Here is a 22,756-nt window from a genome sequence, read left to right on the forward strand (position 1 = left end):
CGGCAGCGCGGCCCCCGGCAGCGACCCGCCCCGCCTCCCCCCGCCGGCCGGGCCGGGCCGGGCCGCCAGCCGTCGCCGCGGCAACGGGCTCTGCGGGCGGCGTCCGCGCCGCGCCCCCGGCCGGCGGTGAGGCGCTTCCGGCGCGCGGCCGCCGCCGCCGTCATCGCTGCGCGCCGCGGCGCGGGGAGGGGCCGGGCCGGGCCGGGCCGGAGGCGGCCGCGGGGCCGATGGGGGTCGCGGAGCAGGAGCCGGGCGATGGCGGGTGAGGCGCGGCGGGCGCCGGGCGGGCCTGCGGAGGCGGGGCGCGGCTGCGGCGCCTCGGGCCCGGAGGGGCGGAGCGGGGCAGGGCGCGGGGCGGCCGGGGCCGGGGCCGCCGAGCAGGGCGGGGGCTCGGGGCTCCGCCGGCCCGCGGCGCCGGGGCCCGGGGCTCGCTCCGTCCCCGCGGCTTGGGGCTCCCCCCCCGCCCCCCGCGCCCGGGGCCCGCGCCCGGCTCGGGGCCGGGGCCGGGGCTCACGGCTCCCTCTGTTCCTGGTGCAGGTGAGGCGGCGGCCGGCGGCGGGGATCCGGGAGCCGGCGTGTGGCAGCCCCTGCGGGCGCCCCCATGAACGAGCGCCGCGGCCGGGGCTGCCGGGACACCGCGGGGCGCCATGAGAGCGGGCCACGAGCGCAGCCAGGAGTGCCTCCCGCCCAAGAAGCGGGAGCTCCCCGCCGCCAGCACCGGCACGGAGGCGGCACGGGCGGGGGGCGCCCAGGCCTCGGGCGAGGGCCCCGAGTGGGCCCGGACGGCGGGGCCGGGCCCCGTGGCCCTGCGCTATGGCCCCGGGGAGGCCGCGGAGGCGGTGGCGGGGCTGACGGTGGACCAGTACGGGATGCTCTACAAGGTGGCGGTGCCGCCCGCCACCTTCTCCCCCACGGCCCTGCACCCCGTGGTGAACGTGAGCCCCCTGACCCCGGCCTTCAACGTGACCTCGCCAATAATCCAGCACCCAGGGGTGCCCTACCCACCTGTCCACTACACGCAGATCCCGCCGACGTCCCTACAGCTCATCAGCTCGCATTACACGGTGCCCTATGCTGTCCCTCCTGGCTTCCTGCCTAGTCCTCTCCTGTCTCCTTCCACCAACCTCACCGCCTCTCACGTCCCCCACTTTGTGCCATATGCCTCTCTCTTCACGGAAGAAGCCGCTCCTTCCCCCCAGACTACCTCTCCTACCCACACCTTCAACAAATCTGCTTCTGCGGTTTCTCCTTCTGGTCAGATGCAGCACCATGCTGGGACCCAGCCACTAGATACTGCGCTAGGTAGAATTCCTGTTTATTATCAGATGTCTCGCCTCCCACCAGGGTACTCAGCATATGAGACGCCCACAGCAGGTGGAAGCCCAGATTCTCCTCAGCAAGACAGTCAACTGAGTTCAGAGGTAGCTGCCGCCAACGGTGGACAGAGACATCTGGAGCACAATGTGGTGAGGAGGACCAGCGAGGCTGTGGACTCTGGCAGCAGTAAAGCCGAAGACTGTCTGCCAGGGGCTGCAGTGGGATGTGTGGTTGATGGACAGTTTCTTTCAGGTTACCAGACGTTGAGAACAGAGGTCTCTGTGCCAGCTCACAGAAACACCCCAGACACTGACCTGGAGGTTCAGAGGGTGGTGGGGGTGTTGGCATCTCAGGATTATCATGTTCTGGCAGCCCAGAGGAAAGATGACCCAAGCCCTTTAAACCTTTGCCATAGTATCCCTGATCAGCAGGGGGAGTCAAAGGACGTTTTGAGGAACACAGTGGAAAGGGCTGCTGCTGGGAAGAGCCAGTCCAGGAGTCCATATATCGTATCCCCTGAAGAGATGGTTAGACAAAGACAATTAACCAAAGGAATGGTGATAGCCAATGGCAAGCCAGTACTGGTTCCCGTTGGATCTGAGCCCCTCAGGTCTTCTGCTTCAGAAACCCTGGTGAGGCAGAGCCCAGACGTGCAGGCTCGAGGAAGCGTGCTCGAAAAGGACCTGGCACAGCTGCAGCCACCCAGCTCCTCACACTTGCCCTCTCACTTCATGAAAGGAGCCATCATCCAGCTGGCTACAGGAGAGCTGAAGCGGGTAGAGGACCTGCAGACTCAAGACTTTGTTCGCAGTGCGGAGGTGAGCGGGGGCCTGAAGATTGATTCCAGCACCGTGGTGGATATTCAGGAAAGCCAGTGGCCTGGGCTTGTCATGTTGCATTTTGTGGTTGGGGAGCAACAAAGTAAAGTGAGCATCGATGTGCCCCCAGAGCATCCCTTCTTTGTCTATGGCCAGGGCTGGTCCTCCTGTAGCCCGGGGCGGACTGCTCAGCTCTTTGCTTTGCCCTGTCACAGGCTGCAAGTGGGCGATGTCTGCATATCAATCAGTTTACAGAGCATGAATGGCAACTCTGCTTCTCAGGCTAACTACCCTCTCACAGATCAGTTGATATCTACTAGGGAGAGATCTGAAAGAACTGCTCAGGGGTCCAGAGAACCGTCTGACAGAGCTGCTGAAAGGAAGAGCCAGCCAGAAAGGGAAAGTGCAGCTCAGAGCTCTCATGCAGAACCCTCTCAGCCTGAGACTGTCACTCAGCACAGCTGGGCAGCCCCAGGCTTCCAAAGATACAGCACGCAGGCAGAGGAGCCTCGGCCCTCTCTGCTCCGTCCCTCTTTCATTCCCCAGGAGGTCAAGCTGTCTATCGAAGGGCGTTCTAATGCAGGGAAATGATCCCTTTGAGGTTGTGAGCTAGGGCATGCCCTCTGGGTGAGCCTCACCTTCACTGGGTGGAGAAATTGCACACGCTTTGTGGCAGGTTCACCAGCAAGGCTGCTTTCTGCCCTGCAGAACTGGATTTATTCCAGTTCAGTGGCTGACCAGTTCCTCTTGGGGAATCGAGAGGACTCCAGTGCCTCAGGGAGCAGCAACAGGCTAGCTGGGGTAGAGAACAGGGACGTGCTCATGAGCTTGCGATGAGAACATTTGGAGGCTGGGGCTTTCTTACACCTCCCTGAATAACTGATACCCTGCAGGGCAGGGTCTAAGTAAGCATTCAGGAAAGGTGGAGAGGTGGGAAGGGCAGACGTGGCTTAAGGTAGCAAGTAAAATTGCTGAAGATATTCCTCCTTTTTCATGATGGGGAGAGATAGGTCCCCACTGGAGTTTAGGGGGCTCTACTCCCAGTATCCCCTTTGTTCACACATGCACTTTAAAAGGACCGTTCACCGATGGAGCTCTTGAGGGCAGGACGCAGATGCTTCTCTGATGGTTCTGTTTAATGTCTCTTCCACTGAATCCAACTGCTCTTTCTTCTTGCAAAGAATGTACAGAGATTTCCATGAATCACAGAAACTCAAGAGGAAGGACCAAAAGGATGGGTTTGGGTACAGGTGAATAGGGAACTTGAGCACTTGGGATGGGACACAGGATGGGAGATGTCAGTTTCCTGCTTTGAAATATTTTTGTTGTCACCTAATTATTGTAATATTAGTCACCAAATCAAATATTCCTTCCCATGTTAATAACCTTAAAAACAAAATCTCTTGGGCTTAAGGCTTTTAAGGCTTAGTCTATGGGTGAATGGGGTTAGGTTTTGTTTTGTTTGTTTTTGGTTTGGTTTTTGAAAGCTGGAGTCAGATATATTTAGCATTCTCTAGTGAAGGATGGAAACACATCCTTCTGCTGTGAGAAGACCGAGACTATTTTGTAATTAAATCAGAAGAAAACTTTACGGATGGCTAATTATTCCCTGCAGGCAGTTTTCTGAATAAACTCTAAAGAAACAAGCGTTTGTGCATGTGCAGGCAAAGTACAAAGCTTCAGCTAAGTACAATTCCATGAGTAATGTAGGGACTCTAGGGATCACAGCATCATAGGGCATTTCTGGGTGTTTTTCTGTTAGTTGTTCTAATGCTTCACTTCGGAGTTCCTCTGTAGAACAACATGGTAATATCAAGAGTAGCCTTCTTCACAGTGAGATCTAACACAAATGTGTATTAATACCTCATTATGGTAAATAACACTCCATTCAAGTGAAGGCTCCTGTAGTTACACTAATTTGTCCTCTCTGATGGTGTGTTATGACACTGGCTCTAACTGCTTAGTTAGAATAAAAATGTCACTATTTTGTCGAGGGTAAGAGTCTTTACTGACTTAACGTGGATTTAAGTATTCCCTGTATTAAGGCGCCCATCACTGTGCTAGGACCAGGCTTTTGAGGATTTCTTTTCAACGTGCAGATCCCTGCTAGAGTCCTGATGATGCTCCTGATGTTAGTGTACCATTTTCTGTCTCCCTTTTCTCATCTTCCTGAAGTTTTCTGCCAGGCATGCTGGACTGCTAGGGCTCTGCTTCTCTCTTTCCCCGAATGGCTTTTGTGTCAGCACTTCTTGATGATGTAGCTGTCCTCCTGGTCAGCTTTTGCAGTGCTGGTGTCTCAGGGTTGGTCTGAATACTCTCCAGAAGCGTGTCCTGTAACCAACTGGCTTCAGTTGGCTGCGTGGCAGGGGTTTTGTGCAGAAGTGTTCTGCAAGCGAGAGAGTCTCCAGAAAGGTTCTTCCTTCCATCCAGGCCATTGATTATGATTTCCTAGCAAATCACTAGCCATTTCTGTTGCCTTTGCATGCCTGCGCCAGGAGAACAATTTATTTTCAGGCCTTAGTTAAGATATGCTTTGTTCATGCCTTCAGTGTTTGTGCCTCACGAGGGTTTCTCCAGGGTGAGGATGCTGCCTGTGTCACACGTAGCTTCCCCAGAATCACAAAATGCTTGTGGTCTCATCAACTGCATGTGGAAATGCACAAGGTCACAGTGACACTGTTGTGTGAAGATTCTGCCTCCTTTGATGCGGCAGCTGTGGGAGGGCTGCTCTTTTCATGGCACCGGTTGTCAGTGGAACATCCTTGCCTGGGCCCAGGTGCCTGGCCTCATTCCCGTGTGTGTTCTGCAGTCGCTGTTCATCGGACTCTCCTGCACAAAGGCCTTGACTGATGCTGGTTAGTACTTAATGCTCAGGATATCCAGGGTCTGCGGCCAAGAGCAGAAGACAGAGGAGCCCAGCTTCTCTTGCCTGTTCTTTGTGTGGTGCATGCAGAGGAACTGAGAGCTGTGGCAGGCAGCTAAGGAAGGGATCTTGCAGAGGTATGGCCAGTGAATGCGGAAGGGACATTGTGTGCTCAGAGGGAGTGTTTGCGCAGCTGGATGGTGCAGAGCCCTGGTGTGCCCATTCAAACATGGAAGTCTCTGTCTTAGAGGGTTTGGAGAGCCTGCCTCATCTCCCGTGTGTCGCCGTACTCACAGAATCACAGAGTTGAAGGGGTTGGAAGGGACCTCGAAAAGATCATCGGGTCCAACCCCCCTGCCAAAGCAGGTTCCTCACTGCTGTACAAAGCAGGTACTCACTGCTTCTAGGTCTTGGCCGTGTGGGGCGGTGGTCTGAAAAGGCTGGTGTATGAAGCGAGATGCTGCGGGGCTAGAACAGCTCTGCCCGGGGCAGCTGGGGCATTGAGCGGGTGCTCATCCTGGTGTTTCCTTGGCTGCTGGCTTGGCCACGCATCTGCTGACTGTGGTTCTGAGATCCGTGGAAGAGGCCAGGGTGTGTTTGTCCTTGGGGCTTCTGTCCAGGCTCCCTGTGAGTCCCAGTGTTGAGCATGTTTCAGCTGCCAGTTCTTCTGTTCTCTGGAAGCAACAGTTTGGGGCACATCTCATGGAGGAGGCATTGAGAATAATTTGGGCATCTGGCCGCTTGCCCCAAGGACTGTGGGCAGGAGGGGAGCACTGGAGGCCCTGTGGCCCGGCCAAACAGCACTCATAATCACTGGAATCTTTCTTTACTGGGTTGGACTGTGTTGCTCAGCTCCGGTGGTGGCTGTTGGGTTGAGTGTTCAGGCTCTCTTGAGACAGGGAGTGTGCGAGACAGGTTCTGCTGTGGGCAGGAAGGCTATGAAAGAGCCCACAGAGGAGGCATTTATTTCTTAGGTTTACAGGGATAGGGGGAGATAAAGCCAGGAAGACATTATGGAATGAGCTGGTTATCCAGGCCTTTCTGCTGGCAGAGATGTGACAGGCTTCTCAGAAATACACTGTTTTCCTGCTGCTATTGTGAAGGGAGGGAAAGCTGCAGTCTGTCCTACCTGAAGGAGGGGGCGTCCTGGCCTTGGTCTTACCCAGCTCGCACGGAGGCTGTGGGAAGAGTCTGTAGGATGCAATAACGGGTGTCTGTAGCCATCTGTCCCATCTCATGAAACATTCCTTGGGTCAGCTGCCCATCAGAGGCCAGGCCTGCTCCCAGGCCATGTGTACACTGTTCCCCCAGGAACACAAGACTTGCTCCAGGTGACGAGCGCTCATCACTACCAGACTATGCAGAGGAAGCTCTGTCTGGAAAGGAGGAAAGCTGCAGAGGTGCCTCTGCCTCTCCTTTCCAGCAGGTGCGCAAGTATAATGCACTTTTCACATTAAGTGTCCCCATCCCTCCTGTCCCCACCCCACACTTGAAGTCACTTTCCCCAGTAGAGAACTAACAATCCTTGTTACTCAGAAAAATATTTTAAATGAAACTACAGCAGCTTGAGTAGCCCAAATGCTAGTTCCTGCCCACAGCAGTCCATGTGCCTTTCCCTAGCGTCACTCACAACTGCTCTTTGCCTTTCAGGCTGTCCCGGGCCTGAAACTTTGCAGAAGCTGCTCAGATGGCCACGAATGCACATTCTGTACAGAGTTTGGCCCAGGGTATGTTCCGTGTAGGGCTTAAAATGCTGATGGTCAAGACTCCTCCATGGTCTTCACATCTGTCCATGGAGGACAGGACTTGCCCCGACGTCCCAGGCTGCTGCCACCCCACCCCGCAAATGCGCCGTGCACGTTCTGGTTGCTTTTCGCTTTCGTGGCACCTTAGAGCCAGGGGAGGGTCTGCGCATGCTAAGCAGAGTAAGGCATGTGGCACTGGGGGAACTGGCTGGGCTGCCCTGAGGCAAGGAGGTCTTTGTAGATAAATGCTGATCCCTCAACTATAATCCCAGTTATGTAATGGCTGTATTAACATGTAACCGACCGCATTGTATCTAAAGCCTTAGAACTAGTCAGGTGCTCCCCTCCAACCTTGCTCCCACCCCATTCCTCCTACCTGATCTTTAACAAAGCATTAATAATTCTAAGGATAATCTCTATTTTGTTGTGCTTTTTTTGTAACTGTTTTAAATAAATCAATTTGTACTGTATATTTGTACTTTTGGTGAGATCCTTTTTCCTGTTTTACCATTTTAAGTCTGTACTTGGCTACACACAGATTGTATTTTTATTGTTAATGCTCTTATGAATATTGCATTTAACTCGTTGACTCTGTAAACACAGTATATATCTATATCTATATATATATCTATATATAAACCAATAGCTTTTCCTTTGGTGTTTGAGACTTTTTGCTCGTCTGTGGCATCAGTGATTGCTTGAATGCGGGTTCTCTGGTCTTACACAGTGATCTGGAAACTGTGACAAACACAAGGTAAAGGCTGACAGATAGACTGTAAGCTGTAAGTCTGCGTTCAAATACTTTTGATTTTATGTGATCTCCTTGAACCCCTTTGATACAATGGTTTTGTTCGTAAATATTGCTTGGAATAATCGTAAGGTGCCAGGGAGGTTGCGGTAGAAGCAACCTCAAAAAAGTGTGCAGTTAGCACAGCAAAGCTATGTCTTTGCTGGCCAAGCAAAACACACAACGTAGGGTAACTGCAACTGCTGCAAAGAGCAAACTGTCGGCTTGAGTGTGAAAATGAACAGAGGTAAGAATAAAAGTGAGATCAGCTCACAGAACAAAAGAGGATATGGAGAAGGTAACATAGAACTGAATAGATCCTTGCCAGATCTGGTGCCTTCTCCCAAAGAGAGCAAGGCAAGGATGGCTCCTGGAAATCCAGACGAGAAGATAAAACAACTTCTGTAAGTTGAGGAAACAAGCTGTTACAGTGGCATGTTAAAGAGTGTAGGGTTAAAAAGATTAAAAGCTTTTTGTAGCAAGTGCCCACAAGACTGTCTGTAAGGTTAGTTTCATGTCACGAAAAAAAATGCAGCATCGTGCACTTCAAAGGCAACTATTTTAAGCACTTAAGTAGGACTTCGAAAGAGTTGCAGCAAAAGTTTTTCAAGCTAAATAGAGGGAAAAATCAAGTTTCTAAGTCACTGAAAAGTGACTGGCTCTGTCCTCTCTGCACCTCCCTTCAGGTATTTCTAGACATGGACAAGATCCCCCTAACCATTCTTTTCTCCAGGCTGAGCAGTCCCAGCTCTTGCAGCCTCTCCTCAGAGGAGAGATGTTCCAGTCCCTTTGTGGCCTTTTGCGAGACTGTCTACAGCATGTCTGTGTCTCTCTCACTTGCAAACCTGAAATGCTGTTTAAGTGAAAATTACCTTGTTCATCAACTGGCAAACTGCTCCTTGTTTGCTTACCTCGGTCAGCCTTTCTGTTATTGTTTATATGAGGTATCTTAGAACAGGAATTACTTCCTCTTAGTTTTTCCATGTATGCTACTGCAAATAAGCACATAGAAATAGTGTTAAAGGGTGTGCGCAGCCATTTCCAGGAAGATGGCATCCTTTTTTGCTTCCTTTTTATGGACACAAACAGTGAGGTATTTATTCCTGGAGGAGCAGTGGACTATCAAAGTCCTCAGCTCCATAACTTATGCTGCTGTAAATAAGTACCTTTTTCAGTGAGGCAGGCTTTTCACCTGTAGCAGAACTGCAGCAGCCCACACCCATGCATGCTGCAAGGGTCCAAGAACAGGACAAGTACAAAAGGTAAAGAAGGGGACTAAACAAATGTGAAACATTAATTTATTTTCCCACTGTTCACAGGCTGTGGCTGACCCCCACAGCCAACTGTATCCTCAGAATCTGCTTCTACCAGGGCTACTTTGGCAGACATCTCTCAGCTCTGTTCTCCTCCTATGTTCAGGAAAAAATCGGAACCATCTGTGGGGGAGAGCTAGCCCACAACAGCCTCCTGAGCATAGAAGCCTGCTAGTTTGCCTGTGACAGACGCAGCAGTGGTGGTAGTCTTTGGCTGCAGCTCAATGTAGCGTACTGTTGCTCTGCTCCTCAAAGGTCATTTTGCCCAGCAGTTGGCTCTCCAGCTCCGCATTGCTCACTGGCAGCTGGAAAAAGTTCATTTCAGCTGCCAAAGCTGCCATGGCAGAGGGATCCTGGCCAAACTGTGCCCGGAGCATCATGTCCATTTTCTCCAGGCGCCGTTTCAGCCTCTTGGCCTCACGTTCCCGGATGAGCCGGGCCTGCCGTTTCTCTGGGGTCTCGTTTGCACGTTTCAATCGCATGGCTTCCCGGTCTCGCTGCAGCCGTCGCGCCCGCTGTTCATCTGTCTCTTGCATGCGCTGCAGGCGCTTAGCTTCTCGATCCCGCATCCGTCTCACTTCCCGCTCCTCAGGAGTCTCATTGTCCCGCCGGCTCTTCTTGGCTGTGCGCTCCCGCTCCAGACGCTGCAGCCGCACTTCCAAGGGCTCGTTCTGCCGACGAAGCGCCCACTTTCGCATGCCAGGTGTCTGTGCCTCCAGCAGCTTGCGATACGCAGCACAGTTGTTGCACACTAGGAGGATGCTCGCAGGATACACAGGGGTGTGAAAGGCAATGTCCTTCCCCTCGACACTGGAGGGGCCCTCGCTTTGTGGTGCGGGCAGGCGATCTGCACTGAGCACTTCTGGCAGCTTCTCGCTGGAAAGCAGAAAGTGCAGAGTGTTAGAGACTTGGTGCTGACAGGAGAGGCCTCATCTCAGACTGACGGGGAGGCTGCAGTGAACAGTACCCCTACTAGTGCCCATGACAGAGGCCTGTGCTAAACCATCCCTGCCCACAAACACGTCTGAATACCTAAAACCAAGGAACATCATATACAGGGGTAGGAACAGGGTTAGCCCAGAGCAGTATCTGGGTTGGAAGAGTGCAAGGGCAGGAATTAACCAGCAAGCTGGTACTCCCCATCATCTCTGGATTTCTCCATTCCCTATTCCTCTAGTCAGTGAATAATCTTCCACCAGGCAGGACACAAATGAGGAACATTTCGGTTTCTGCCTGTAGTCCTGCTTTGGAAATGAGGAACTCATCTGGGCAGCACAGACCCTGTCTGATGGACTGCTAAGCAAGGAGAGCAACGATTGTTCTGTGACAAGAGAGTCTCAGTGCTCTCTGAAGAGTCCTACTTCTTCACAGAGCTAAGAAACACCCTTTTAGCAGCACAGCTCATGGAGATTTTCGCAGGTAATGTGGAGCTGCAAGGAGGAAGCGATCAAGGAAATCTCAGTCATTGGGGGTGTTCACAACTGGCCTTTACTAGGGCATAGACATGATTCCTGTGTCACTTAAGGCAACCCACCTAATCTTTTTTGTGGGTACCCTAGCCCACTCACCAGCCAGGGTGACCCTGACCTGTTGAATGTGGCGTGGCTGGTGAAACGTGCTCCACACACTGCACAGTTTGACAGCTGGTCCTCTGAGTGGATCAGGAGATGTCGCCCAAGGGATCCTGGTGAGCTGAGGGCTCTGCCACATACAGGACACATGTAGCTCTTGGCGCTCACCACAGCTGCAGTGTGCTGCAAAACAACCACTAGGTTGTTAGTTACAAATTGCCCAACTCCCTGCCCAGTTTGAGGTGTGCTAACAAAATATGGCAAACCATTTAGTTCAGCCTCTTGGAAAAAGATCATTTAACCACTAAAACCTCTGGCTTACAGCTCCTAGACTAAGCGCAAGACATTTGAAATGTCACAGATCAAACACCTTTCTGCAGCTCAACAGCAGTGCAAGAGAAACAAGTAGAGCCAGAACACTCAGATCATACGACCTGACCCTTGTTTTCAGAAAGACATCTAAGTAGCTGGTGTTGCTAGAAAAAGCATGACTACACTAACAGTAGGCAGGATTCTGGGGAGGGAAGGCTCACTGTGATGGTAGCTAGAGACAGTCAGCTGGTGCAGATAAGTGGTCAGTTCAGCTCTGCTTCATTCCTTCTGTTACAGACTTTGATGTGCTGTGAGGAGAGTACTGACAACAAAACCTGTAAGATCCCAGCATAGATTTCCCACAGTACTGGAATTGTTTCAGAGGAGGAACTGCTGTTTCCATGGATAGGAACTGTGATAAAGGGACAGAATGAAGAACCAAGTGATCAGGAGGAGGGTTCCTTATTTCACTGAATGATGTAAAAATTGTTTCTGTGTTTGATCTGAAAGAACTGTCTTGTCTCGGCCTGCTACTGCTTGCAGTGACTGCCTTGGGATGGAGCTGTGCTCTCCAGCTGTGCAGACTGGTGCCTTGCTGATTCTTTCACCCAGGACTCCCTCTGGACTATCTGCTATAAACTTCAGTCGCATCCTAGATAGGAGGATCTGTTCAGTCCTGTGACTGCAAAAATCAGAACAAAGTCGTCCCATGCCCCTTGCCCAGGGCTATTTCTGAATTTGGGACAGCTGAGCAGCTTAAGGCCAGAGACATCCCCCCATTTGGAACCAACCCCTACCTGGTACACGTGAGCAATGAGCTGCTCTCTGCTTCCACACTCCAGCTGGCAGAGGGGACACTGTGACAATCCCAGCATAGGGTCAGCATTCAAACTCTCAGGAACCTAGGGGGAGGGAAAGACACCTTGGTGTAGGGCACACAGGTCTTCACACAGCTGCCCCACTCCCCCTTAGTATCTAGTCAACACCTGCACACAGGCCTCACCCAGATCGAGTGCTGTGCCCAGTCCTGCTGGGGCTGGTTTGCTGTTCTCAGTCTAAAACTTCCTTTATGTATCCTCCAAGCAAAACTCCTGCTGTCTCGAGAAGCAAGAGAAGCCTCGTGGCCTACACTCGCACCCATAATCTTGCCAGCACAGTGGCTCTGGTAGGCAAGGTCTGCTCCGTAGCAGAAGGGAAGGGGAGATCAGTCAGAGAAAGGTACCAGAACTGAAGGAGGTGGACAGACTGCGTAAGCATCTCAGCAAGGCAGGAGAATAGCAGTTTGTCTCCTGTTCCTGGCAGCCCAAGAACACCTCACACCATTTCCTCCAGCCAGGATATACTGTTTGGAGGAAGTGAGAGTGGGGACAAGGAAAGAAATCACAGTGAGGAGAAAAGATGTGTTTTCACCCAGCGCCCTCCCTTCTTCCTGGGAACTTTAGGTGAGTGTAGTGCCAATACACACTTGCCTCATTGTCTCTCATCAGTGGGGTTCCAGCTGCAGGTTTTTCTGCATTCTCTAACTCTTTCTTCACTTTTATCATTGAACCATCCTCTTCAGAAGTGTGGGAAGAAACTTCATCCTGGGTGGTTTCATCATCATCACTGCCACCTGAAACATACAGAGCGGTTACTCAAAGTGTCAGGGCCCTGAGGCCACAAATAAACCTTAATTGTCCTGACAAGCCTCATCTGGGGCCATCTGCTCACACCCACTGACCAGATGCTTCATTTAAACTCAGGGGAGCCTCAATCCCCAGAGTGCTGCATGGAGTTCCTGGGTCTGTCCTGTTAGCTGGCCTTGCTTGGCAATCACTGGTCTGTGGACAGAGCCCATTGCTGTCACCACCCTGCTCTGGTGCTGTGGGACTGCACCCTAGTGGTGAGCTGGTTGCCCAGCCTGCGCTGTGGTGGCCCTTGGCTCTGGGCCCGCCTACCCCTAGGGAGCAGTCCCGCTCTTGTTGGCTCATGCTGAGTCCCGCATAAGAGCCAAGGGCTAACCCAGAGAAGGAGATGAGTAAGATGGTCCCTAGAGGACCCCCACAAGCTGTGCAGCACCTAACCTCAGCCCTCAGAAGAGTCTCTCCAGTCCACTACCTTGCAATTACTGGAAGGGGCAGAACTCACTGCTGCTGGAGTCATGGTCTTGTAGTGGATGAATGGCTGGCCTTTGGTCCCCAAGAGGTCCAGGAAAGCTGTTTTTCATCATGGCTTGGCGGGCTTGCTCCTCCAGCCCTGCAAAGACTTGCTCCCCTGGCAGCCACAAGGACAAAGAGTCAGACTAGTGTTGTTCCATTGTTTTTACCACAAAAGCTTACCAGAAATGCATCAGGTGTGAGGTGGCTCACCTGCACTGCGCGGAACCTCTGAAGTCACCTTTCTGAAAGCATTTAAGTAACCTCTCTGCTTGCTGACCCCATGACACCAGCATTCTGTACCTGCTGATGCAAGTGTAGTGCCTATGTCTAGATCAGTCTTGCTAAGGGAAATGTTGGGTGTCAGGCTGGTCTCTATGTACTGTTTATATACTGCTCTGGTGACATGTAAAAAAGCCTGCAAGACTCCACATACCTGCCAGATGTGCCCAGGTGACTTTCTCTTCTACCAGACAAACTACCTGCCAATAGAACTGTAGCACAGCTGTAGGTGGGGGGAAGCCACACAGGGATGATAACAGTATCCCAAATCACGCATAGCGTTATTTGGCTCTTCTAAGGCATTACGCCCTATTTCCTGCTATTGCAGGCAAGGTGATGGTACTGTGACAGATCAGGATATTTAGAAAGCAATTCAATCATGTTAGGATCTGGGAAAACACAGACATTAGTGCTTGTATGATTCCCAAATTAGGTTAAACTAATTTTTAAATACAGGCTCTGTTTTTCTCTCAGTATTCTCCTTGCAGTGTAACAGCATGGCAAACTAAATCTGCGTGCTTGCCTTAATTGTGGTTTTCCACAGTTTAATCACAACTTCAATTCAAACCCTAACTTTTCTCCGCTGACAGTATTTGTGTACAGTATTTGCCATGTTTCCTGATCATGCACTTCCACTGAAACATTCTCAACGTTAACTCAATTACCATGCAGTATGTTTGTGAATTTCTTTAGTTATTAGAAAGTTCCTTCATAGCTAGGTAGTAATTAACCAAATAAAATGCTAGCTATCCTACATTATTTCTAGGTATTTGGAGAGAGCAAATTGGTGGGGAGAGAGGGGAGGGAGGGATCATTAACTGAATGCCCTGTGCTATGTCCACTACAACATACTGGTGGCCCAGTAGTTAGACAGATCATCATCAGCTGGATCACCAGGCAACAGCCCAAACCATGGCATGTCCTGGACGTTCAATAGATGTTGGCTGTTGCCAGAGCAGTGTCAAGTTGCTACTATGCAGCACCTGCTTCCTCTCTGCGGTTTGCTGGGCTCCTCTACAGGGTAAGCAAGCACCCATTCACATTAAATTCCCTTTCCTCTCTGCACTATTCAGTGGTTCTTTTCTCTCATCCATTCTACAGACAAAATGCTTCAGCAGCCTGAGGATTTGTAGATAGCTATTTGATATTGATATATATTGCTATTATTTTTTCATAATTTACACTTCTCCTTCAGGACAGGCAGACTTTTTTTTTTTTCCTTGAGAAATTTGCAGAGAAATAATCTCTTCCTGAGTGCCTGGCATCTTAACTGCTTTCCACAGTGGTGCTAAAACCAAGGGCTGTCCCTTGCGTGCTGTCACCACCTTCTCGCCCAGGAGGACTGGGGACAAGCTGCCCCTCCAGAAGGAGTTGGTGCTCAGAGCTCATCTTCTTCCACTTACATGATGGATAACTTGCTTCACTAACTTGCCTTGCCCAGATAAAATAAATCTCAGTGATACTTTATATGTTTAAAACAGAAAACTAAGGGAGTGAACCCAGAAAGCTGAGATGCTTGTTTAGGATAGCTTACAGTCTGCTGCATTGGAAGACACTGATAATTAGTGCCTCAACTCAGCATGAGAACAGGCGACAGCAAACAAATTGAGAAAAACTGATTACTTGAGCTCCTCTGAAAGAAAACTTCCTACAGCAGACTCTGCTAGGGAAAGCTTCCAGTTCCGTAAAGTCAACCATTAATATTTACATTAAAACAAATTACTTTGTTTCATATGTAGTTATAACTTGCTTTTATCAGTGGGTGAGCTGTGAGCACTTGGGACAAGGCGCTAGAGTTCCCAAAGGGCTAGCTTTTGGATTAAAATTATCAGCTGATTTTTAATTCTCAGTAACTACTCAAAGCATAAATGCAGAAATAGTATGGAAGATGCAGTGCATTTTTAACATAAAACAAAGAAGCCAAAGAGTAGCTTTTGGAACAAAATTGCACCTTTTAGTATAGGTCCGCAACTGGCACAGGTGCAATCAGGGAATTTCATTCTTGACCCACTCAGAGAACACCAGTCCTGTTATAAGGACGGGTGTATTCCCACATACTAAACTATTTCAGCCAGCTTTGCCCCAAATTCATACTCACACTGCCTTTCTGGTGCTTACCTCAAAATTTCCGGCATTGCTTTAAAGAGCAATAATTTACGGAAGGTTTCACGGAGACTGAGGGAGAGGAGTTTGAGTTCCCACCATCCCCATGGAGGTTTCCAAAAGCATTTGAAGGCTTTTATCATTCTTTCTCAGAAATGCGAGAAAGGTTTCTGTAGGGAGGACTTGAGAACACAATCCACGTTGGCTGAAGAGAGGTGCAGGAGAGCACCCTAAATCTATCTGCCGCTGAAAGCAGCAGGCACTATGATGAATGCTGGGTCATGCGCCCACATTGGAATGCATTCCAGTGCTGAATGGTTTTCATAACCCGGAGCATTGCTTTTATGTCTGGACCACATTGGTGGGACTGAGATACAGACTGTACAAACAGCAGGCCCTATAGAATTATGGTGCCTCTCCAAGAAGCAGATCTCTACGAACCACCAGGTTAAGAGCCCAGAGACAAAATAGCATTGCAAGTCAAAGAGAATGTATGCTGAAATGAGGAAATCCATGGTATGCAGGACAGATGTGAAACTATGGTGGAGGATGTGCTACCTGTGACAATTACGAAACAGGACTCCAAGCATTACCACAACTACTAGTGGAAGCAGTTACACGTTTGTTTTCTTTTCCCTTTACCCTTCCAGATGGTTTTCCTTTCTACTGAGCAGCAGCCCAGAGTTTAATGGCAGGAAAGTTCCTGCTCAGATACACAGACCACATGGACAGGCTGCAGTGTCACGATTTTAAAAATCTGTGATCTTTAGAGGAGACGACCGAGGAGACTCCGACTGAGGAGACTCTTCTGATCAGTAACACTAACACCGATCACAACAACCAAGAGAGCGATCGTGTCTGCCAGTGGACTTTCTGTACAGTGTACCCAGAACCAAGCTAACACTGATTCAGTACAGTGCAGAGAACTTTCAGCTTACAGCCAGAAACACAAATTGTTAACCAAACCAGTGCTGTTAGCACTCAACATCTTGTGCATTCTCCACTAGCCTGCATCTAAACGGCATCATGGGACTGGGAAAAACAAACTTTCAAAAACTCTTTCACTTATACAAAATTTCTTATTATACTAATATGGTCTCCAAAGGAACTTAGAGAAGAGTGTTTAGTTCATCTACTGATAGACTAAGTCCCACTTCAGTGAAGCTTTAGAGCTGTAATGTTTGATAGGTACAGGGTTATGTTTTTATTGTTTCTGCACACACATGCTCACATACAGACACTTATACCCCCACCTCCACCCCCTTTTGAATACATTTGCATTTATGTGGAAAGGGAGTAAGACAGGCAACAGCTTTAGGATCACCACTATCAGTAAAGGATATTATGCTCAATATTGAATTCACAGACTCTTCTCCAGAAGTTTCTTTATTAAATATAAAAAGGGCTGCAGGCTGACCACAACACCAAAACAAATCACTGTATTTGTTTTACAAACAGCTAGAGATGTAGGACAGTGAAAAAATCATACAAATGCCTCTGCTTTGCATTCCAGTTCTCCTCTCCATAATCCTGTAAATGAGTGGGATGCCAGGAGAGCAGCTGTGGAGGTAGGGGGCAGCCCTGGGGTACTGCGTAACAGGGGCAGTTACGACTGCTAGGACCTGGTGGTGCACCAACTTTGCAGCAGCCAGAAATGATTTTTTCCTGAGCCCTTTCCTTCTTGAACTGTATGAATGCAGGATAACTCTCAGGTGTTCTGGAAAATAAACACACAAACAAACAACCTCACCCCCAAATCCACAAAACAAAAATAAAAAGAAACCACATCGTTCCCCTGTCTTCCTTCCTAAACAGAAAAGTCTCTCAGAGATGAGCCACTTTGCTCCCTCCTTGTACATCAATTTAAAGTCCCTGTTCATGTAGGTCTTCTCTGTGTTCCTTTCCTGGACCTGAAATTTGCAAGTCTGTCCACCACTGTGGATCTAGTCCACCTGCCCCATCGCTATTCTGGGTTGTCCATATTGCTGTAGTGGTTACTGAAATGAAAAACAACAATTGAAAGAGTTAATAACCGCAGCCCACAGAGCCCTTTAAGAACCAAGGATTTTGATGCAAGTAACAATTTTTGCTCAGTTTTGAATGCTGGGTGCTATTTCTTGCAAGATACTTTCTTTTCTAACTCGGAATATTATAGACAGCAGAATTCAAGAAATACTGAAGAGCACAGAGTGTGTGCGTATCAGAGGAAGAAGGAAGGAGATAGAGGATTAATAGGACATTGGGACCATGCTAAATACAGCTAGGAAATGTCCATTAATTTGATTTTAAAAGGCTGTTCTGAAGAGATCTAAAATAAGCACCACTTGCAAAGTGTAGAAGCCACAGAAAGAGAAGCAGCTCATGGGACAGCGGGGAGAGAAAATAAAAGCACACTAATACCTGAAGCAGAATTCCTGGCAAGCTCAAGGACAGTGGAGTAACCCATAACAGATGGAGTGACAGTGCAGCAATGGATGGGCTTGAAGGCAAGATCGGATGATTAACTGCTTGGAAAGATTTTATACTTTTACACTTTTGAGTCTGGGAGAAAATAAAGACTGAAATGGATGAATGAAGATATCTCCACAGGAACAACATGACTGTATTTCATTTTTCAATTCAGTGCGAAATGGGCAATGCAGTAAGTATATTCCAGTATTACAGTTTTATTTCTTACCACATTGTCAGGTGAAAATGTTTTTCGTGCACCATGTGGCAAAACAAAATTAAATTGTTAAAAGCCGATTATGTGCTGCAGCCCTGCCAAAGAGAAACAACTACAATGAAAGCTGTAGATGGACCGGTTATCACACACAATGATACATTTACGATAACAGTAATTTTACTGTTGTTTATGCACTATTTTGAATTTCTTTACACGTCAACTTCTATTTAAAATGATTTGATCTGTAACAACACAACTTCCCAGCCAGTCACTGCATGCCAAAGTGCTTCTGTGCTAAGTGGGGTCAGCAGTCCCTGTTGTGAGAGGAAGGTCAAACAAGGGCCATGCCAAGCCTGGAAAGTAACCCTGGAAAGAGGTGGCATTGAGCAAGCCAGGGAGAGGAGACTGTAGCTGTTGCTTGCCCAAATGAATCTGAGAAGGAAGATAAAATGGAGCAGCCAAGCAAGGAAGAAGTGGGCACCATCCTCCCATGAATTTGTCCAGTTAGATATTCACAGTAGCATTTATGCGAATCCAAAAAGCACTTCCCCAGCCCCACAGCCTGCCAAATCAGATCCCAATTGCAGACAACTGCATAAAAAGCTGCATACCTGCTGTCCCTTTTATTCCTCTCCTCCCAACCATTTCAGTCCCTGTGAAGAAGTCTCAGTAACGTGCCTGCTATGTCTCAGCCTGATTCCTCATTCTGCTGGCTCACCCAGTTCTTGGAGATGATGTTCTCTCCGATTTTCCTCGTCATTCACCAGTGCACTGGCATTTCTGGGCCCTCCAGATACACAGCAGGCTAGGTAGACAGAGAAGTCCCAACGATTTGGAGGTGTTCATCATAAGACACACAAGATTTCCATCCCAAGGAGGAGACATCACCATTGTAATTTTCTTTTATCTTTCAGTCCCTTTATTTTCTTGTGATCCTAGTTGCTGCTTGTGATGACTCCTATTGAATAGTTTGTCTGTAGCTAATGCACTGCATGCAAAAGTGGTGAACGGGTCCCAGGTTTCCTCTCTCTATGGCCTACCTCATGCCCGCCAGCAGCCTTTTTGTCAGGTGGTTTCCCCAAGACTAAGGCTGGTGACTTGTATTGCAGATTAAAAAGCAACGTTCAATGTGAAAATGCGACAACTGAACTCCATAGCATGTATAGTCCTGTACACAGCAGAACAAGCTTCTGAAGAACATAACCGTTATGCAGTGGAACACAGAAGAGAAAACAGCCCACCTAAACACCACGGAAACTCCACCTACACCTTTAGAGCTGTCTCACCCCTTGGTCCCCATAGATGAGGGACCATAACTCTACACCAGAGGCGGCAACATAAGTGTGTGCTTTCTACAAGTCTAATCTAAACAGCAGTAGTAGTATCTGGGCACTCTCAGAAGCAAATGTGCGTGGACACAAGTGTTACTGGCAGTGCAGGAGAAAACACAGGACGTCTAAAATTTCTCTAATGAAGACAATTCCAAGCAGACAAATCAAAGCTATACTCCGCCCACTGTTGAACCCAGCACACAGAAGCAGGAATGGGAGAGCACGAGTCAGCACAGCTGCCAAAAGTCACCTCTACATCACCCTTACGCTAGCCACCAAGGAGTTTTTTCAGCTCTCCCACACCCACCTCTTGTTGCCTATGGGGCCTTCAAATCCCACACAGAGGTAATTCTCCCCAGTATGCTCAGTGAGTGTGCAGAGTGTTAGGTTACATCATGATGTATTTTCCTCTAACAGAGGACAGCATGCATAGGTTTCTGTTGCCATATCCATACATAAAGGCACCACAGAGAAACACACAGAAACGTGCAAGCCAGCAGCATCAGCAAAGTAAGGCAGTTGCTAGGGCTGCAGCACTCAGCTCTCTGTCCCACAGTCATGACGGTTACCACAGCTTAGCAATAACCTAGGCCCCCTCATCTCATCAGCCTTGCTTTCACATGTCTACAGAAGTGGAAATTTGTTTTCCTCATTCCAGCTCAGATTCCAAACACATCTCCAACTACAAAGCTGAGTAGTTTCAAGGACATAGCTTCAGACCCTCAACTTCCCTCTGCTGTAGTCAGTCAAACAAAAGCTGTGTATGTGCAGATTCCCCTTTGCAGCTGAACATCCACACAGCTGTCTCCGAGTTCTGCTAACATCTCTCTGTAGCCTGCCCACAAGAAGTGCCGATGTACGGCATCTTCAGTCCGTTCACTATTCAACAAATGCCAGGTTCTTGACAATGCTGGAGTCCTGTCCTCTCAGCTCAGGACAAGTATCATCTGACAGATAGCATTTATCTGCCCATTGATTGACTTAACCACTGCCTATTCCCTACAAGGAAAGAGCAAATGGCTTTATTTACATTAGCTGGTAGGAAATTGAGGCACAGTGAGCTTAAGTGACACGTCCATGCCAGTCTGCTTAGTCTGTGGTAGAACGAAGATCAGAAGCCAGGATTTCCAGGCTTTCAGCGGCACACAGACCACCCTACCTGGAACTTCCTTTCCCAAAACTGGCCAGAGCCCCAGAATCACATTTCTTAGTATACTAACTTGAACTTATGACAGTGTGAACGCAAAGCAGAGCTACAGGCCCTGTGCACACACTCACCTGCATACCTTTACAGTGTCAATTGTTTGTTCAAGCCTATCCCTGTCCTGCCATGTCAGGACACAGCCAGCTTCCCTGATGCACAGAGCTCAATTTCTGTCCTTACAGGCCTAAGAGAAACCGTGAGTAACCATTCCCCCACAGACTGCACCTCTTTTCATCATTCCCCACCTCCCCTTCTCATTCCACAACAATCTGTCTAGGGCAGGGATCCCACAATGCTGTGTAACATAATACTCACAGTGAACTTTGTTAGGAGTGGTCTGTTTCCGACGGGACATGTTTCCCTGACCTGGGAGCACAGAGTGTTCGTTCCCTCAGCAGAGGGCTCACCTGAGAAGAGAAGAGCCTGTCACACACACCACTGGAACCTTCTGAGTCTCTGGCCAAACACAGCTGGGCACCTCAGGGTCACTCCCCATCCTTTTGCCTACAGGGCTCATTCTGCATCACCACAACCACAGTGCCGGCATCCAACACGATCCACAAGCATTTCACAAACCACCATGCATGGGCAGCCCCACCCATTTCAAGCAAAGTTACAAGCAATCTCGTACCTGGCATACAAACAGCTAAGAACGCCCCGCTGCAGGAGTGACTGCGCTCTCAGTCTAAATTCCTTCCTCCCTCCCGTCTGCTCCCACGGCAGATAAGGCACAAACCTAATCAAAGCCGCCACCAAACTGACCCAGAGAGAGGAAGAGGGGACAGCCAGAGAGGCCAGGCACCAGGCACACAAAGGAACCGTCTGCCTGAGGGATGCAGCTCCAGACAGAGGCAGCCGCCGGTGGGCTGGCACAGCCAGCCCCAGGACAGGTCACAGCCCTGCCGGCACCCCGCAAACAGACTGGCCTCACGGCCAGAGCTGAGGAGACCACTTGCAAGCAGGCACAGGAAAGGGGAACAGCAGGGCAGCTCCTGCCAGCTGCCAGCACTGCGCCTTCTGGGCAGCGGCCAGGCAGGGGGGGACGCACCAACCTGCTGCCCTCCCCGCGGCGGGGACGCGCCAACGCCCCCCAGGCTTTGCAAGGGGGAAACATCGACCCCTCATCCCTCAGACTGACTGGGAAGGAACCGATTCCAACAGTACCCTCAGACAGATGGACGAAAGGAGGGACTGAGCACATTCACCCCAGACATACAGACGGACACAGGGATGCTGTCAGCCTCCCCGGACAGACACACACAGGATGCTGTCAGTCCCCTCTGACAGACACAGACACAGGATGCTGTCAGCCTCCCCTGACAGACGGCCAGGCAGCAGACCCAGCCCCGCAAACGGGCGCTGCTCCCCCGGCACACGGACGGCCGGAGGAGCCCGGCCCGCGCCCCGAGGATGCGGAGGACGCGCGGGGGGACCCGGCACGACGGCCCGGCCGGACAGACCGACAGACAGACCGACCGGCCCCGCGGGCGGCGGCACCCACCCAGCGCCCCCCGGGCGCTCGGGGACCCAGCCCCGGCCCCGCCGCCCGCCGCGCCTTACCCGCGCCGCGGAGCCGCAGACAGACAAAGGGCCTGCAGACGGACGGACCGGCAAGATGGCGGCGCCGCCAGAGCGCGCGGCGCGGGCACGGCCCCGGGGAGCCCCCGGCCCCGTCCCGGCCGCGCCCTCCCCGCCCCCCGGGAGGCCGGCTTCTCCTCGCCGGAGCGTCTCACCTGCTTCTCATGGGCGCGCCTCAGCCAGCGGGCACCGGCCGCCCGGGAGCGCCCCGCCGCGTGCCGCTCCTCGCGGGGCCGCCTCGGGAAGCCGCCGCCCGCCGCGGCGCGGGCCGACGGGGTGCCGCCGGCCCTGCGAGGTCAGACACCGGGACCGCCCGCCCGGGGGCAGCGCCGCCCGCCCGCGGCTCGCGCACCCGCCTGGAAGCCGCCCCGGGCCGCGGGCGGTGACGTGAGCCCCCCGCCCCCCCGCCGGCAGCCCCCAGCGGCCCCACTCCCTTCCTCGCCGCCCCGGGCGGGCGCGACGGCGGCGCAGCACCGGGCGCCCCCGCTCGCCGCTCCGCCGGGCCGGCTGCCACGGCCGCTGCTGCCAGCGAGCTCACCCCGCCCCGGCTCCCGCCCGGCGCTCGGCGGGGAGCTGCGCCGCCCCCGGCCCGACCCCTCCCTCCCGCAGGCGCTGCCGGGCCACGGCGGTCCCGGCCCCCCGCGGGCGGCTCTGCGGGGCTCCAGGCGGCCACCGCTTCCCGCGGAGGCGGGGCTGCCGGCGCGGGGCCGGCCGGAGGAACGCGGCGCTGCC

The 22,756-nt window shown here is 51.3% G+C and overlaps 2 protein-coding genes across 17 annotated transcripts; one reads left to right on the forward strand and one right to left on the reverse strand.

Annotated features, from left to right (window-relative positions):
• Nucleotides 1–162: 162 nt before the first annotated feature.
• Nucleotides 163–7,395, forward strand: ATXN1L (ataxin 1 like). Of its 3 annotated transcripts, none has more exons than XM_035566277.2 (3): nucleotides 163–262; nucleotides 538–2,243; nucleotides 6,649–7,395. In XM_035566277.2, the coding sequence occupies exons 2-3, from the start codon at nucleotides 648–650 to the stop codon at nucleotides 6,745–6,747; spliced, it is 1,695 nt and encodes a 564-aa protein (XP_035422170.1). In that variant the 5' UTR covers nucleotides 163–262; nucleotides 538–647; the 3' UTR covers nucleotides 6,748–7,395. The 3 variants fall into 3 exon arrangements, with proteins under 3 accessions (XP_035422170.1, XP_050569207.1, XP_035422169.1); XM_050713250.1 differs by having other exon boundaries at nucleotides 538–2,135; XM_035566276.2 differs by having other exon boundaries at nucleotides 538–7,395.
• A 1,415-nt stretch (nucleotides 7,396–8,810) lies between these two features.
• ZNF821 (zinc finger protein 821) lies at nucleotides 8,811–22,329 on the reverse strand. Of its 14 annotated transcripts, none has more exons than XM_050713257.1 (7): nucleotides 22,180–22,329; nucleotides 20,762–20,853; nucleotides 12,854–12,979; nucleotides 12,196–12,338; nucleotides 11,524–11,628; nucleotides 10,431–10,597; nucleotides 8,811–9,719 (listed from the first exon to the last, which is right to left on the reverse strand). In XM_050713257.1, exons 2-7 carry the CDS (start codon nucleotides 20,799–20,801, stop codon nucleotides 9,065–9,067), a joined length of 1,236 nt encoding a protein of 411 aa, XP_050569214.1. In that variant the 5' UTR covers nucleotides 20,802–20,853; nucleotides 22,180–22,329; the 3' UTR covers nucleotides 8,811–9,064. The 14 variants fall into 14 exon arrangements, 6 of the variants coding, with proteins under 6 accessions (XP_050569214.1, XP_050569215.1, XP_050569217.1 ...); XM_050713258.1 differs by lacking the exon at nucleotides 22,180–22,329 and adding an exon at nucleotides 22,007–22,133; XM_050713260.1 differs by lacking the exon at nucleotides 11,524–11,628.
• Between the last annotated feature and the right edge of the window lie 427 nt (nucleotides 22,330–22,756).

The sequence above is a fragment of the Cygnus atratus genome, chromosome 12 (assembly GCF_013377495.2).
Source record: "Cygnus atratus isolate AKBS03 ecotype Queensland, Australia chromosome 12, CAtr_DNAZoo_HiC_assembly, whole genome shotgun sequence".
NCBI classification, from domain to species: Eukaryota; Metazoa; Chordata; class Aves; order Anseriformes; family Anatidae; genus Cygnus; species Cygnus atratus.

What these genes read in the sequence shown, in the direction of transcription:
- ATXN1L (XM_035566276.2), top strand. Translation starts at nt 648, where the DNA reads ATGAGAGCGGGCCACGAGCGCAGCCAGGAGTGCCTCCCGCCCAAGAAG.
- ZNF821 (XM_050713257.1), bottom strand. Translation starts at nt 20,801, where the DNA reads ATGTCCCGTCGGAAACAGACCACTCCTAACAAAGTTCACT. An exon ending in AGACCATGACTCCAGCAGCA is followed by an intron (nt 12,339 to 12,853) that starts GTGAGTTCTGCC and finishes TGTATGTTTCAG; the next exon opens with GTGGCAGTGATGATGATGAA. An exon ending in TCATTGCTCACGTGTACCAG is followed by an intron (nt 10,598 to 11,523) that starts GTAGGGGTTGGT and finishes GTTGTTTTGCAG; the next exon opens with CACACTGCAGCTGTGGTGAG.